Source organism: Staurois parvus, unplaced genomic scaffold, assembly GCF_062004578.1.
Source record: "Staurois parvus isolate SC_StPar_1 unplaced genomic scaffold, SC_StPar_1.0 ptg001119l, whole genome shotgun sequence".
NCBI classification, from domain to species: Eukaryota; Metazoa; Chordata; class Amphibia; order Anura; family Ranidae; genus Staurois; species Staurois parvus.
This window is the reverse complement of record NW_028318915.1, coordinates 83,832-100,048: the sequence shown is the minus strand read 5'-3', so window position 1 is coordinate 100,048 and position 16,217 is coordinate 83,832. Positions and strand designations below refer to the sequence as shown.

Genomic DNA, 16,217 nt, shown 5'->3' with positions numbered 1-16,217 from the left:
GGAAATATCATTGAAAAACCATTGGATGTTTGACCATGTTGGACAATGATTCGGGTTGTAGAGAGATTTTGGTGTGTTAAGAGGTATCAGATATTTTAAAATGTCAATGTTCCGCAGAAATCTTCTGGTGACTACCAAGTGGTATATCAGAGAGACTGGATAATTGTTATTAGCTATGTTGCAGTGCAAGGAGCAGGTAGTGAATAAACACACCCTCTTAAAAACCTTTGTTTTGGGTATCATTATTTAGTTTGGAATCAAGCTATTCTCTCCACATTACTGTTTTAATGGCAGTGAAAAGGTTGATAACTTGAGTGACAGACAGTTATTCTCTCTGGGTCAATAGGAGACAAGTATGAGCCCAATCTGTCCTTTACCCTGTTGAGATGAGCTGGAGGAAACCATTAAACAAGCAAATTCAGGGGTCTTTAGAAAGATCTATACCTGTGACTAAGAAAATTGAATTGTTACATCCTAAAAGCATGAGACATTGAGGCAATCCTATAAACAATGTGCCAAAGGTGTTCCCACCAGGTGGCATTTTGCACAGTGTTTAAGGTAAGGGTTGGGAGTCTGAATCATTTCGAAGGAATCAAAAGCATAATAAACTCTGTATATTAATTTAAGTTCGGTTTTACTCCAGGTTACAGTACAACTACGTACCTTCATATAAACCTGTAAATTGTTCCCACATATACACTATATCATCAAAAGTATTGGAACACCCCTCCAAATCATTGGATTCCAGTGTTCCAATCACCTTCATGGCCACAGGTGTATAAAATCAAGCACCTAGGCATGGAAACTGATTCTACAAACATTTATGAAAGAATGGATCGCTCTCAGGAGCTCAGTGAATTCTAGCATGGTACCGTGATAGGTTGCCACCTGTGCAATAAGTCCATCCGTGAAATTTCCTTGCTACTAAATATTCCACAGTCAACTGTTAGTGGTATTATAACAAAGTGGAAGAACAAAAACATAAAAAATTCTATAGCGCAAATGGAGAAAGATTAGGTCCCGAGCAAGAAGCCGTAGTCTCTGTATAGTAGATCCAGGTGTGTTAATCCACTTCTAGAATGGCTGCAGCTCTTCTAACAGGGTATTGGATGTGTCTGCGCACTAAAACAATAAACAAACAGAAGTCCTTATTTGGTGGCAAGTCTCGGTGGACAGCTCTGCAGGATAGGTGAAATAAAGCTGGACTCTGTCAGAATGCAGATTAAGTTCATATGATAGATTGCGTCTTCTTCCAGCAGCAAATATAGCCACACTGGAATGCAAGTCAGTGCTAGGACTGGAATCAGAAGTGATGTCTGGACGTACTGACGTCAAAGTGTGATGGGTGGTAACATGTTTCAGAGCTCACCATTGCTCCTTTGTCAAACCATGAGCTCTTATCCAGAGCTGTTTTAAGGATACATCATCCATCCATCCACCTGCTGTCCACCGAGGCTTCCTAGTGAAAAAGAACTGATCATTTGCCCATTTACTCTCATCCTTGTAAGTGCATTTTAACCCTTCCCTTTACTGTTTTTAATTAAATTGATACACTTAGATGGCTGCACACTGCTACTGGACTCTAGAGCAGTGGAGGCATGTTCTCTGGAGTAATGAATCACGCTTCTCTGGCAATCCAATAGACATGTCTCGGTTTGGCGGTTGCCAGGAGAATGGTACTTGCCAGACTGCATTGTGCCAAGTGTAAAGTTTGGTGGAGGGGGATTATGTGTGGAGTTGTTTTTCAGGGGTTGACCTCTTAGTTACAATGAAGGGAACTCTTAAGGTGTCAGCATACCAAGACATTTTGGACAATTTCATGCTCCTAACTTTGTGGGAACAGTTTGGGGATGGCCCCTTCCTGTTCCAACCTGATTGCACACCAGTGCACAAAGCAAGGTCCATAAAGACATGGATGAGCGAGTCTGGGGTGGAGGAACTTGGCTGGACAGAGTCCTGGCCTCAACCTGATAGAATACCCTTGGGATGAATTAAAGTGGAGACTGGGAGCCAGGCTGTCACGATATAAGGTCAGGTTCAGAGACCAGTTGCTATAGCAGTAAAAGGCTTACCTGAGACCAGCAGGATAGGTACACCAGAGGATCCCCCTGGGAATGACGCAGGCTCACCTGAGGTGCGGAGTCTAAGTATTAACCGGTATTCACCAGAGCTCCTAATGGTGGAGATGGATTGGGCTGCGTGTTAATACCAGGTCGCAGATCTCAGGATCACCCCACCAGGGAATGAGCAGACTGGGAACCAATAGCGGATCAACAGGTTAGGGATCAGACGAAAGCAGAGTCAGTCACAAGCCAAGGGTCAGTCACAAATGGTAGCAGATTAATCGTAGTATGTTAGGATGAGACGAAATCGTGGTCAGGAACAAGCCAAAGGTCAGTAGCGGAGGTGTAGACAGCAGCAGGAACAGTAGCGGGATATTGGCTGGAAAGGCACAATAATCTGGCAAGGAGGAAGTGCATGGACATGGCTTTTATAAGGAAGTTCATGGGAGGAGGAAGGAGTTCAAGGTTCAAGAGTAATCAAGGCACAAGGCAGGATTATCCAAGAATTGTCAAGGGAGCTGTCCAGCATTCCAGATAGCTCAGTGAGAAGAGACATTGCCTCTCACTGCAGAAGGACCAGGTTCGATCCCAGGCTCTGACAGTACTCCCCTCCTCACAGGACGTCCCCTGGACGTCTTAGGACCAGGCTTGTGAGGAAACCTCTGGTGAAATTCTTTTGTCAATCTAGGAGCATGGACGTTTTCCTCAGGTTCCCAAGAATTTTCCTCTTGCCCATATCCTTCCCATTGGACAAGATACTGAAATTTTCCTCTAAACATCCTAGAGTCAAGAATATTCTCTACCACATATTCTTCTTCACCCTGTACCTCAACAGGAGGAGGAGGAGGAAGAATTCTTCCAGAGAAAGGATTTTCATGAAATGGTTTGAAAAGTGATACATGAAAAACAGGGTGAATCCTCATACTGTCAGGAAGTTTTAAGCGAAAGGTGACTGGGTTAATCTGAGCAGAAATCTGGAAAGGTCCCACAAACATTTGGCCCAACTTTGCAGATGGAACATGAACCTTCAGATTTTTAGTAGATAGCCAAACCTTGTCACCCACATGAAAGGTAGGAAGTGATCTGAGATGACTGTCGGCAGCCCTTTTATAACATTCCTGAGCCTCCCCCAAGGTCTCGATCAACTTCGCTTGAGTCTCCTGCAACGTAGTTAATCTGTTGGCAACAGCAGGAATTTGAATTGTGATAGGGAGATCCGGAATAAAAACTGTATGATACCCCATATTGAGGAAAAAAGGGCTTTGGGAGGTGGAGCTATGTTTAGCATTGTTATAGGCAAACTCTGCCGTAGGTAAATAGTCCACCTAGTCATCCTGAAGATAGCTGACAAAACACTGAAGGTACTGTTCCAAAGTTTGATTGGTCCTCTTTGTCTGACTATTAGATTGTGGATGAAAAGCAGAGGACAGGTTAACAGTTACCCCTAAGGCTGAACAAAAGCTTTTCCAAAATTTTGATGTAAACTGTACTCCTCTATCAGATACCACATCATCAGGAATTCCATGTAATTTAAAAACTTCTCGTATAATCAACTCTGCAGTTTGTTCGGCAGAAGGTACCCCCTTGACAGGTATAAAATTAGCCATTTTAGTAAGGCGGTCAACGACTACCAAGATAGTAGTCATTTCTTTTGAGGGAGGCAATTCGACCACAAAGTCCATAGAAATTGACCCCCAAGGTCTCGATGGAACAGGAAGTGGCTGGAGTAACCCCAAAGGAGAAGCTCAGGGTGTCTTATGACGTGCGCACGTCAGACAAGAGGCCACGTAGCGTTTGATATCCTTCTTGTAACTGGGCCACCAGAAGGAACGTGACAGAAGGTCATCAGTCTTTGAAATCCCAAAGTGTCCTGCCAGTTTGGAGTCATGAACTAATTTGAGGACTTCCACCCGAGCAGACTCAGGTACATAGAGACGATGTGCTAGAGTCCAAAAGCCGTTCTTGTACTCAAGGTTTATGTCCTTAGGAGGATCCCTGAGAAGCGGATCATTCTCATACCCCTCTTTGAGGAGGCTCAAGAATGTCTTTGCACTTGTGGCCCCCAGGAAGTTCTTTTGCGTTAGGATTGAACATTCGGAATTGTCCTCCTGGGGAGGCTCAGACAGCATCCTTGATAAGGCATCGGCCTTACCATTCCTCGATTCAGGTCGATATGATATAACAAAATTGAATCTTGAAAAGAATAAAGACCAGCGTGCTTGTCTGGAAGACAATCTCTTGGCCGAGCGAATGAATTCCAGATTTTTATGGTCAGCGAGAACAGTTACAGGATGATTGGCCCCTTCTAGCAGATGCCTCCATTCAGAAAAGGCTTCCTTAACTGCCAGTAGCTCTTTATTCCCAATGTCATAATTTCTTTCGGCTGAGGACATCAAACGGGAAAAGTAGGCACAAGGATGAAGCTGCATCTTTTCACCACTTCGCTGAGACAGGATCGCTCCCACGGCAGAATTGGAAGCATCCACTTCCACTATAAAGGGTAGTTCAGGGTCGGGATGTACCAAAATTGGTGCAGAAGTGAAAAGAGTCTTCAGCTTTTCAAATGCAGCCTGTGCCTCAGAAGTCCATACGAAGGGTACCCCTTTTTTTGTCAGCTGTGTGATTGGAGCTATTACTTTAGAAAAGTTTCTTATGAATTTTCTGTAGAAATTGGCAAACCTGACGAAACGTTGAATCTCCTTAACATTTCCTGGTGCTGACCAATCTATCACTGCTTTGATTTTCTGGGGATCCATGCTCACTCCTTCTGGAGAAATGATATAGCCTAAGAACTGGATCTGGGTTTGTTCAAACTCACATTTCTCCAATTTGATGTAAAGTCTATTTTGCCTTAATCTTTCAAAGACCATGCAAACATGTTTGCGGTGCTCTTCCCAATTATCAGAAAAAATAAGAATATCATCCAGATAAGCAATTACAAATTGGTCCAACAGATCACGAAAAACATTGTTGATAAAATGCTGAAACGTTGCAGGGGCGTTGCAAAGTCCATACGGCATCACCAAGGATTCGAAATGCCCATACCTGGTTCTGAAGGCAGTCTTCCATTAGTCTCCTTTACGAATGCGGACAAGGTTATATGCCCCTGGTAGGTCAAGCTTGGTAAAGATCTTGGCAGAACGAAGTCTTTCCAACATTTCAGAGATCAAGGGTAATGGATAGCGGTTTTTAATAGTGATCTTATTCATTTCTCTGTAGTCAATGCATGGACGCAAGGTGGAGTCCTTCTTTTCAACGAAGAACAGGGCTGCCCCCGCAGGAGAAGTTGAGTGTCTAATAAAGCCCTTCTCCAAGTTCTCATTGATCCACACCCTGAGTACTTTTAATTTGGGTTCCGACAGATTGAAAAGGCGACCGAAAGGTATTTCTGCCCCTGGGAGCAGCTCAATGGGGCAATCATATGGGCGATGAGGGGGTAATTGATCTGCATTCTTCTTGTCACAGACATCCTGGAACTCATGGTAATGTGTGGGCAAGTTGTCATATGACTGGGTAGCCACTATGTCAACTTGCGCTTCCTTGGTTGGTGATTAACTTGGTCGGCAAGGTTTTTTGCAATGTTTTTCATAGTGGGGGGACGTAAAATCTATAGTCCGAGCTCCCCAATTGATGGAAGGATTGTGAGTGGAGAACCAAGGAATGCCCAGGATGATGGGAAACTTGGGTGATGTAATCAGCTGAAAGCTGTTAGTCTCACTATGGTCAGCCTCAAACAGCAGTACCAGGGGAACCGTTTGATGGGTAACAGGTCCTGAAGATAAAGGTGACCCATCTACTGTCTCCATATCAATAGGGGTAAATGTGTTTCTGGCTTGAATACCATGGTTGTGAGCAAACTCTATATCCATAAAGTTCCCCCCAGCCCCGGAATCCAGCATAGCAGAGCAGGAAATTTCACGGCCCTCAGATACCAGTTTAATGGGGATAACAAAATGAGAAAGCAGGGAGTTCACCTTATTCTCTTCAGGAATCAGCGGGGAGACCGACTGGCTTATGGAGTTTATGTGTGCAGGCTCAATCATATCAGTCACAGCAATAGTTCTTTTTACCTTGTTAGGACAATTAATTGCATAATGACCAGAATCCCCACAAATATAGACATAAATTCTCTGAACGTCTTCTCTCTTTCTCCTGAATGGAGATGGATCTCTTGATTGCATCAACCTGCATAGGCTCAGGAGTGTTAGAACCCAGAGAGACTCTTGAATCCTGTTGAACAAAAGGACTAGCAGAGAGATGCATGCCCCTATTACTTCCAAGTATTCCCAGCTTCTCCCTTCTCCTTTCTGTAAGTCTTTGATCGATTCGGATACACAATTGGATGAATTCCTCAAGATCATTAGGAGTATAGCCTCTGGCAAGCTCATCCTTTACCTGTTCAGAAAGCCCTTGGCGGAACTGGCTCTTTTGTGCTGCAGGGTTCCAAGTGGTATCTGTAACCCAACTTCTGAACTCGGCTGTGTATTCAGCGACCGAGTGTCTACCCTGCCTTAGACTATGTAATTTTGCTTCGGCAGAAGCACAACGGTTGGGATCATCAAAAACCTGATTCATCGCGGTCAAAAAGGTATCTAAATTATTTAGAATGCCATGGTTTTGCTCTATATAAGGGGAGGCCCAAGCTAAGGCTTCCCCAGTCAGAAGCCCAATAATAAACATTACCTTCTTTTTCTCTAAAGGGAACACAGCAGGGTACATTTGGAAATATACACGACATTGATTAAGGAAACCACTGTATTGGTGGCGGTCTCCATTAAACTTAGATGGTTGGGGCTGGGGCATATGTGAGCTAGGATCATCACAGTTCAGCAGTTGCCTCTGCAGAGCCTGAATCTCTCCCTGTTGCCTATCCACAATGCTTTCCAGTTTGGCAACTTTTTCCTGATGGGTAACCCCAAATTCCTGCAGCTCAGCGATTTGCTGCCTAAGAGGATTCACAACACTTGCTATAGCGGCCTCCATGTTTGGGCCAGATTATTCTGTCACGATATAAGGTCAGGTTCAGAGACCAGTTACTATAGCAGTAAAAGGCTTACCTGAGACCAGCAGATCCCCCTGGGAATGATGCAGGCTCACCTGAGGTGCGGAGTCTAAGTATTAACCGGTATTCACCAGAGCTCCTAATGGTGGAGATGGATTGGGCTGCGTGTTAATATCAGGTCGCAGATCTCAGGATCACCCCACCAGGGAATGAGCAGACTGGGAACCAATAGCGGATCAACAGGTTAGGGATCAGACGAAAGCAGAGTCAGTCACAAGCCAAGGGTCGGTCACAAATGGTAGCAAATCAATCGTAGTACGTTAGATGAGACGAAATCGTGGTCCGGAACAAGCCAAAGATCAGTAGCGGAGGTGTAGACAGCAGCAGGAACAGTAGCGGGATATTGGCTAGAAAGGCACATTAATCTGGCAAGGAGGAAGTGCATGGACATGGCTTTTATAAGGAAGTTCATGGGAGGAGCAAGGAGTTCAAGGTTCAAGAGTAATCAAGGCACAAGGCAGGATTATCCAAGAATTGTCAAGAGAGCTGTCCAGCATTCCAGATAGCTCAGTGAAAAGAGACATTGCCTCTCACTGCAGAAGGACCAGGTTCGATCCCAGGCTCTGACACAGGCCTTCTTGTCTGACATCAGTGCCTGATCTTACAAATGCGCTTCTGGAAGAATGGTCAAACATTCCCATAGACACACTCCTAAACCTTATGGACAGCATTCCCAGAAGAGTTGAAACTGTTATAGCTGCAAAGGGTGGGCCAACTCAATATTGTACCATACGGACTAAGACTGGGATGCCAATAAAGTTCATGTGCATGAAAAGGCAGGCGTCCTGATACTTTTGGCAATATAGTGTATCTTCCTCTGGGAAGACAAAATGTAATTTCTGACCATTAGATTTTCCCAGTGGAGATAGTAATGTAGCATTACATATTTGTGATTGACTATGAATGCTTATGGATCAGAGTATCAAGTACAGTATATGTGTTTTGAACAGGTGGAACTGTGTTTTTCTGGCATAGACCTGGTGTTCCTGTCCTTTGGGGGTCATGGAGTATGCCAAGAAATTTTGCATACTGTCTCTTTAACATTGTGATATTGCTAGGTTTCAGAAGTAAATGTATAGTTTCAAGAAGATAAAGGAGTCTGGGAATCTGCTCATCTTTAGTAGATGAGTCCTGCCAAAAAGAAAGAGGGATAAATCTGCCCAGATCCCAAAATGTCCTTATCATTTTAGAGAAGAGAGGCTTGTAGGTTAAGTAAAGGGGAGTATACCAATTTTGATACCAAGGTACAGTAGGTGATGTGGTCACTGACTACTGGGAAATCCAACATGTGTGTGCATGATTGGGAGGAGGGAGAGGATTGAGACAGCAATAGGATTTCACATTTTTCTATATTAATTTTGTAGCCTGAAAAGACCTATAATCCTCCATGTTGTTTCTCAGCTTTGGTAGGTGCTGATCTATCCTTGACGTAAACACCAAGAGATCATCAGTTAATAAAGCTGTCCTCCCAGCCTAATGCCATGTAAATTATTTATCAATAGGATATAACTAGATAAGGGCTCTACTGCAAGGTTGAAAAGCAGCAAAACTAGAAAACATGCCTGGCGGCGCCTTCCTGAAGTTATATGTGGGCAGACAGTAAATGTGGAATATACATTTTCGCCTTAAGAGATTTTAAACATTATGAAAAGTTTTTTCTGTGTCTATAAAAATAATTGCCCCTCAGGGTCCTGAATTTGCTCTGTAGTGTACCAACAGTGCCAGAACATTGTGGATGTTGGCAAACAGAACTGAAGAGTTTGTTATGCTTCTATATACATTTGATTTATAGGAAGCATTTGCATGTGTTTTTTATTGCTGCTAAAATCATAATTACAGCTGGAATACTATTTACTAAGTGCAATTTGAAGATCTGCAGCTTAATTTTCTCACAATGTTTTCTGGATTAAAATGCACAGCATATGTTGAAATGAAGCAAACAAAAACATGTCATCTCAAGGTGATACAAATATACATAAAATTATTATACATCTCAGCGTAATAATAAAATTGTATATCAGAATCATTTTAATTTAAAAACAAAAATGGAATTTTATTTACAACTCCCCAGGCCAGTGGAGCCAACAAGTGGTTTTCAGCCATATCTGTTTGTAGTGTTACTACTAAACTTGACTGCAACAGCTAGGAACCAAGCAAAAAGGTAACATCAGCTTCCTGTCCTGTTAGAGCTTTTTTTAACAACTCTTTGTGGCACAAGCACATTAATATTACATGTAAAATTACAGCCTCAGAACCACTGAAGTTACTGGGGTTCTCTTTGAGCTCCAGTGGTAATTTTAGAACAGGGCAGAGATGATCCGGACCTGTCCTGTCTCCCAGTACACCAACAGATCAGTGATCTATTGATTGCCAATAATAGTACAAAACAGATCATGTCAATTGATTGGTTGCTGTCAAATGCTGCATGAAGATACTGTTAAGAAAATGGCAAACCCAGATACTCCTGCGCTTAGGGATGGATTCTGTAGGGATAGGACCACATCATGAGTTTCTTGGGATATGCATGCCTTGCTGCCCTCCAAAGACTGGGAAAGTCCATATATACTGAGTAGAGATAAAAACAAACAGAGGGCACACTGGCCTAGTGCATTACCTTTAAAAAATATTTTTAATAATGATAAAAGTAGGTATTGTACTCACAAAATGTCAATACAGTCAAGGGTACATCGTGAAAGAACCAACTCTGAGTTGGCTCTGAGGAAGGGACAAGAGTTCCCATTATGGACAGACACGTAGTGCGGATTGGACAAAGCGGTTCTTTCACGATGTACCCTTGACTGTATTGACATTTTGTGAGTACAATACCTACTTTTATCATTATTAAAAACATTTTTTAAAGGTAATGCGCTAGGCCAGTGCACCCTCTGTTTGTTTTTATCTGTACTCAATGAAGATACTGTTGCCTTTTGCCTTGATGGAGAATAATATGGCAAATCCAATAAAACCTTCTTCCTCTACCAATAACAATATTGTCAAATGTCACCCCAAAATACACAGTCTGGTTTTCTACTTTAGGAGGTTAATGAATGTTTGTCATGAGTGGTAGTCTAGACTGTGTGTTTTGGGGTGACTTTTGATAACGTTTTCAATTTTATTGGTGGGGGAAGTAGGTGTTTTGTGAATTCACCATAATTGAATATATATATATATATATATATATATATATATATATATATAATTTTTTTTTTTTTTTTTTAATAAAACTATTTAAACCACATGGGTCTGCTTAAAGAAGTACAGCCAAAGTTATTTTGGCTGCACTTCTCCTTTGGATCACAGGAAGACAGTTAGTTCTGCACTCATGTGACTCGTTTTCAACTGACAGTGGACTGATACCCACTGTCACTCAGCGACCAGCGGTTATGTGATTGCTGAGTTCTCTTACTTAGAGCCGGTGGGGGACAGATGCAACATCCACCTAGGTATGATTTTGAATAAAAAAAAAAAAAAACATCCCATACTTCTCTTTTAAGTAACCTCTTACGTATAAGAGTACTTTTTCAAGAAGAGTAGTATTCCTGACCAGTGCTCCTCCTGAGAGTTGCTGGCTGTCATGCATCTGTCCACCATAGACAGACTGAGTGATCATTATCTCACCTCTTCTGTATTAAGTAAATGCAAACAAAGTGTTAAAGTCAAATTCTAGTTTTAAAATGGAAGCTCTGCTTTTCTGCCTCCTCCACATCTGTCACCTTTTGGGGAAAGATTCAGGTTTCGAAGTTTGGGTACCCTGCAGCACTCTGGGACACTTTCAAGGTCCCAGAGGACTGCAGCCATTCACAAAGCACAGTGCACTTTGCGCATGCACAGTAGGAAACCGTCGGCTTCACTGCTGGTTTCCCTTAGTCAAGATGGTGGCCCCAGGACCCGACAGCCAATTGAAGAATTGGCTCAGTCTGAGGACACCACTGGATGCATGGACAGGTAGGTGCCCTAATATTAAAAGTCACCAGCTACAGTATTTGTAGCTGACGGCTTTTAATTTTTTTTGCGAGGTGGCAAGGGCCAGAACTCCGCTTTAAAAAGGAAAAAAAAACAGTCACCCCTAGACAAACTAGTTCAATTTGAAGTACTTAAGCAAACTTCATTACAGAATCATAACTGTGTCTTTTTTTGAGGAAATTGGTGTAGACCTTAATGGTACCTTGAACATGTGGGTGATGAAACTCTTAAATCTGGGGGATGCCCATAATTTGGCCTCAAGCTCTGTGAAAACCTTTTGAAAAAACAGTGAACCAATCATGTAAGTAGAGGAATAGGAATTCAGAGGTGCACAAAGAGTACTGGTAGCAAGGAAAAGCAGTTTTAATTTTTTTTCAGAACATCATAGCTGGCTGCAGGTTGAAATGCAAAAAAAGCAATCATTTATGACTGTCTGGCACCCTCATGTATATTGCTGTTTGGCTTATGGTGGTATGTTGTTTCGAGAAAGCTTTAGCAGCTCACATAAAATAGGAAGCTTGTAGGGAAATTCAATAAAGCATTAACGACACCTTCTTGGTGGTATGGCCCTTTAACATGGCCAGTGTCCATTCATGAAAGCCTTGCACCAGTTTTAGTACAAGTACATGTGTGCCAGATTCAGGTAGTTTTTATCACTGCTACTTTTAGAATCTGTCACTACAGCTGCCACAGATTCTAAAAGAATTACCACCATTTCACAGATAAAAAAACTAGCAGTAATTAAGACCAACTCAAAGTTGGGACCCTCAAAGGGGGAGGGGGATGTTGTTTGTTCATTACTTTATTAATATGTTTAAATGTATTTTAGATGTACTTGACTGGTGGTTAGGATGAGGGCCGCCAGCATTCTACCAACCAATAAAGCAAGTCACATTGAAATGACAGTAGGTGGTGCTTGATGGGGAACTCTCAAATTCTCCATCATGTCCATCTTGCTTGTGATGGACAATGCATGCCAGTGGGTGAATTCCAAAGCTGCTGTTGTAGCAGCAGCAGCAGCAGCAATGTAGCATTGAAATGATCCAAGATATTTAAATCTGACAGGATCACTAGATTAAAAAAAGGAAAAATACAGGGACCACATGAATACAAATTGGCTGACTTGAAAATATGCAGGATAAGGCATTATTTTATTAAGCATTTTAAAGTTTACAGCTATTACAAGAAGTGTGTAATATAGCAGGTGCTGAACCTGACATGCTAGAAGCATCTCGTACACTACTGGAAGAGGCCATTACGTCACTGTATAATTTTCTGCAGTAAGGGAACTGAAACCTTTGGAATACATATTATACATAAAAATGGCTGGTAATTTCTAACCTGCAGCATAGAAAGCTGGCCTTGCTGTTCTGGGCCTTGTTTCAAGTGAAAGCACAGGGTTTCCTATACAGAATGTGATTGTTTTCTAGAGGCTATAAAAGCCACATTACACAGTTATAGAATTACATGCTGCTAATCAGATGCCTCATTGCTAGAACAATGCTGATATTTTACACACAACGATTTTCTTTACTGCATTCTAGACTCTTTTTATTGCAGTAGTTTCACTCAATTGATCCTCTACTTAGTCGCACACATTGTGATTTGGCACATGCGTTGTAACACTTTATTACTGTAGTACGCCATCATACACCACAAACTGCATTGTTTTCAGTATCCAGTTAAAGGCTGGTGCAGATCTACAGAATGTACAGAATGGAGTTGATTTACTAAAACTGGAGAGTGGAAAATCTGGTGCAGCAGTGCATGGTAGCCAATCAGCTTCTAACTTCAGCTTGTTTAATTAAGCTTTGACAAAAAATGGAAGCTGATTGGTTTCTATGCACAGCTTCACAAGATTCTTTGTGCAGCACTTTTAATAAATCTCCCCTATACGTAAGAGACATCACAAAATTATGCACTCTTCAGTTTTAGTAATTCCCCCCAATGTGTTTTGGGGAATTCCTGACTACTTGATATGAGCAGCATTCCACTTTGGGCAGAACAAAACAGCTGAGGTTACCAGTGCAGAGACAAGAAGTAATTAGGTAAAGAGCTACCTTCTACTTTGCAGGGGTACATCTTACTTTTTATTATGTGAAATGTACGGTAAGTAGTTTTGTCTGTACCATCACCATTGGTTAGCCTGTTTAGCATCTTCTGGACAATGGTACACTGCACAATGTGGTGGCACACAAAGGGTGCACGATATGAAAGAATTAAAATTGGGATATGCCATGGAGCTCTACAGACAGCTCTTCTTTCAAGCATTTCATATCTATATTAGCTTTTCTATTGTACAATTTTTCCTGTTGCTTTCTGTAGAAGGGGCATACTTTTACAAGGTTACATTAAAAATATTGTTAGAATAATTTAAGTTAACCTTTGGGAACATGTTACATGTTCCACCCATTTTTAGGGTGGAACATGTAATATGTTCCCATAGCTGCAGCCGTGTCCGCCCTTCCCCCTCCCTCTGACAGATAGTATGGGGAGAAGTTTCCCCATACTATCTGTCAGGTTTGAAAACATCTCGGCCATTCAGGGCTCCGTCCACACGGCCGCATCACTCATTCACAGAGTTCTTAGTGGCCTTAGTGGCTGTCAGCTTGTAGTATTCAATGAACTACCATAGCGCTGTGGAGAGCCGTGGTAGTTCATTGATTCTTCCTCTCAGAATATCTGCTTGCTCGAACATTCCGTACGGCAAGCACATATACTGACAGATCTGCAGGAGACCTGCATGGCATCAGTGACCTACTGATCAATGGTGCAATGCTTTGCAGGCTCCTGCAGACCAAAATAATAAATCCACATTTTTGTGCCTGCAAAAAAATGTGCATATATTATTTTTGTCAAAAAGGTGAACTTTAAATCATTTAGAAGCAAAATGTTTGTCTGTCTGCTTCCAATGGCCCATACAGTTAACTCCAAAAATCAAGAATTCTTGTCTGAGTTTCAGAGAATCATGTGACTTGTCTCCTTATCTCAGCATCCCTTAAAGAGGACCTAAATTTTGGAAGCTGTGCCCAAAAAAAGGCAAAGAACTAGTCACCAGTATTACCAGTGGAGAACATGCAGCTCATTTTTTACTCATTAATGATTTACCATGCCGTGTTCTCCACTGTGTCACTTTGTGGGGGCGGTCATCTTGTTAGAGACAAGACCAGAGTCAGAATTACCCCCAGATGACATGTTGATATGTTGACTGAAGGGGCAATATTTAGGCAGCAGCAGCAGCAAGCAGGGCAGTTTCAGGAAGTACAGAATCCTCAGCAAGAAGAACAGTGAGCAGCACAGTACTGACATTACGAAACCTCATTCCAAATCTTGCTGGATTAGCAGTCAGAGATTCCGCGGGGTTGATGTACCAAACTTCAGCTTGTTATATTAAACTTTGACAAAAAAACTGGAAGGTTTCTATGCAAAGCTGCACCAGATTTTGCACTCTCCAGTTTTAGTAAATCAACCTAAGTGTCTTAAACTGTCCATACATACATGGATGAAAATTTTGGCTGGTTCAACAGCGATTGGCCAAATCTCGATTCATGTATGAGCACCGTGGTTGTACAGAAGCTGATATACCAATCGATTTCAGTACAACCAGGATGTTGGATAAATCCCACTTGATCAACACCGCAGGCTATAGCTGGCACCACTGATCAGGGTGTTCTGACGGCCGGGTCTCCCTGCCATCAAAACACTCTGTGTGAACAAGACCTAATACTAATACTGTCAGGGCCTGGAATCGAACCTGGGCCTTCTGCAGTGAGGGACAGTGTTTCTTCTCACTGAGCCACCTGGAATGCTGGACAGCTCCCTTGACAATTCTTTGGATGATCCTGCCTTTGCCCTGTTTTGACTTGAACCTTGAACTCCTTGCTCCTCCCATGAACTTCCTATAAAAGCCATGTCTCTGCACTTCCTGGTTGCCAGATTATTGTGCCTTACCAGCCAATATCCTGCTTACTGTTCCTGCTGCTGTCTTCATCTACGTTACCGACCTTTGGCTTGCTACTGACTACGATTCTGCCTCATCCTATCTACTACAATTGGTGACCGACCCTTGGCTTGTGACTGACTCCACTTCTGTTTGATCCCTGAACTGTTTGATCCGCTTTGGTTTCCAGCCTACTCATTCCCTGGTGGGGTGATCCTGAGATCTGCGACCTGGCATTCACACGCAGCCAAATCCATCTCCACCATTAGGAGCTCTGGGGAAGACCGGTGGATGCTTAGACCCTGCACCTCAGGTGAGCCTGCGTTATTCCCAGGGTGGGCCGCTGGTGTACCAATCCTGCTGGTTTCAGGTAAGCCTTACAACTGCTGTAGCAACTGGTCTCTGAACCTGACCCAGATTGTGACAAATACTATAGCCAGTAATGATCCCTGTGTCACTAATAGGCCTCGTTTATATGAGACGTATCAATGTGTATCCTGTGCAAGGGCCATGTTTACCCACACAGGGATGCACAGATGCTTCATGCATCCCTGTGCAGGCAGTCCCAACAATGTCTATTGGGACTCACCAGATGCAAGGACACAGGTGTTTCTCACAAACTGACTTCCATGTGGGTGAGCATGCGAGGCCCAGAATGCACACAGTGTGACTGGCTGATCATGAGATCACCATCACACTAGTCACAGTGTCACCAGACCAGAACAATGTTCCTGATCACTACCAGACCAGTGATAATGCCACCAGACCAGTGCAGCTAGCAACAATTATCCGGTTCGCGAGCCACACCAGTGCCACAGTCAAAAGAGCCTGGGCAGCAATAAACAGTCTCCCTGATTTCCACCACATCAGTACAGTGTCACCAGAGCCAGTGCAGCCAGCAATATGCAAAATGTTCTTGATCACTGCCACACCAGTGCAGTGTTTCCTCTGCCTACCATCTATACTGACCCTGGTCTTACTGACCTCCTTTCTGCCTTTTTCCGGACAAATCCTTTTCTTGTTTATTGACCATATCTCTGCCTGCTGCCTGAACTGAACTGACTCCTCTATACATCCTGCTGACTACATTCCTGAGAGACATCAGTCCCACCCATCCCCCACTACTGGAACCACTGGAATAATTTTGTTCACCCTTTGTTCAGCCTCCTGTACCTCCTAGCCAGTGAAC

At 42.8% G+C, this 16,217-nt stretch overlaps 2 protein-coding genes across 3 annotated transcripts in view; one reads left to right on the top strand and one right to left on the bottom strand.

The window, feature by feature from the left end:
• LOC149440064 (clavesin-1) overlaps positions 1–16,217 on the top strand; it is a 148,226-nt gene that overhangs the window by 77,991 nt on the left and 54,018 nt on the right. The gene's annotated exons all lie outside the window — the stretch shown is intronic.
• Positions 1,064–6,106, bottom strand: LOC149440065 (uncharacterized). Its single transcript, XM_089658977.1, has 4 exons — positions 5,905–6,106; positions 3,841–4,005; positions 2,630–3,291; positions 1,064–1,207 (listed from the first exon to the last, which is right to left on the bottom strand). Exons 1-4 carry the CDS (start codon positions 6,104–6,106, stop codon positions 1,064–1,066), a joined length of 1,173 nt encoding a protein of 390 aa, XP_089515103.1.

Excerpts from the sequence above, each read along its gene's own strand:
- LOC149440065 (XM_089658977.1), bottom strand. The coding sequence starts at position 6,106 with ATGATTGAGCCTGCACACATAAACTCCATAAGCCAGTCGGTCTCCCCG. Across the intron at positions 4,006-5,904 it reads AGAGTTTGCTCACAACCATG|CACATCGTCTCTATGTACCT; the intron begins GTATTCAAGCCA and ends TTTGGACTCTAG. Across the intron at positions 1,208-2,629 it reads TCGAACCTGGTCCTTCTGCA|AGTCCAGCTTTATTTCACCT; the intron begins GTGAGAGGCAAT and ends GCATTCTGACAG.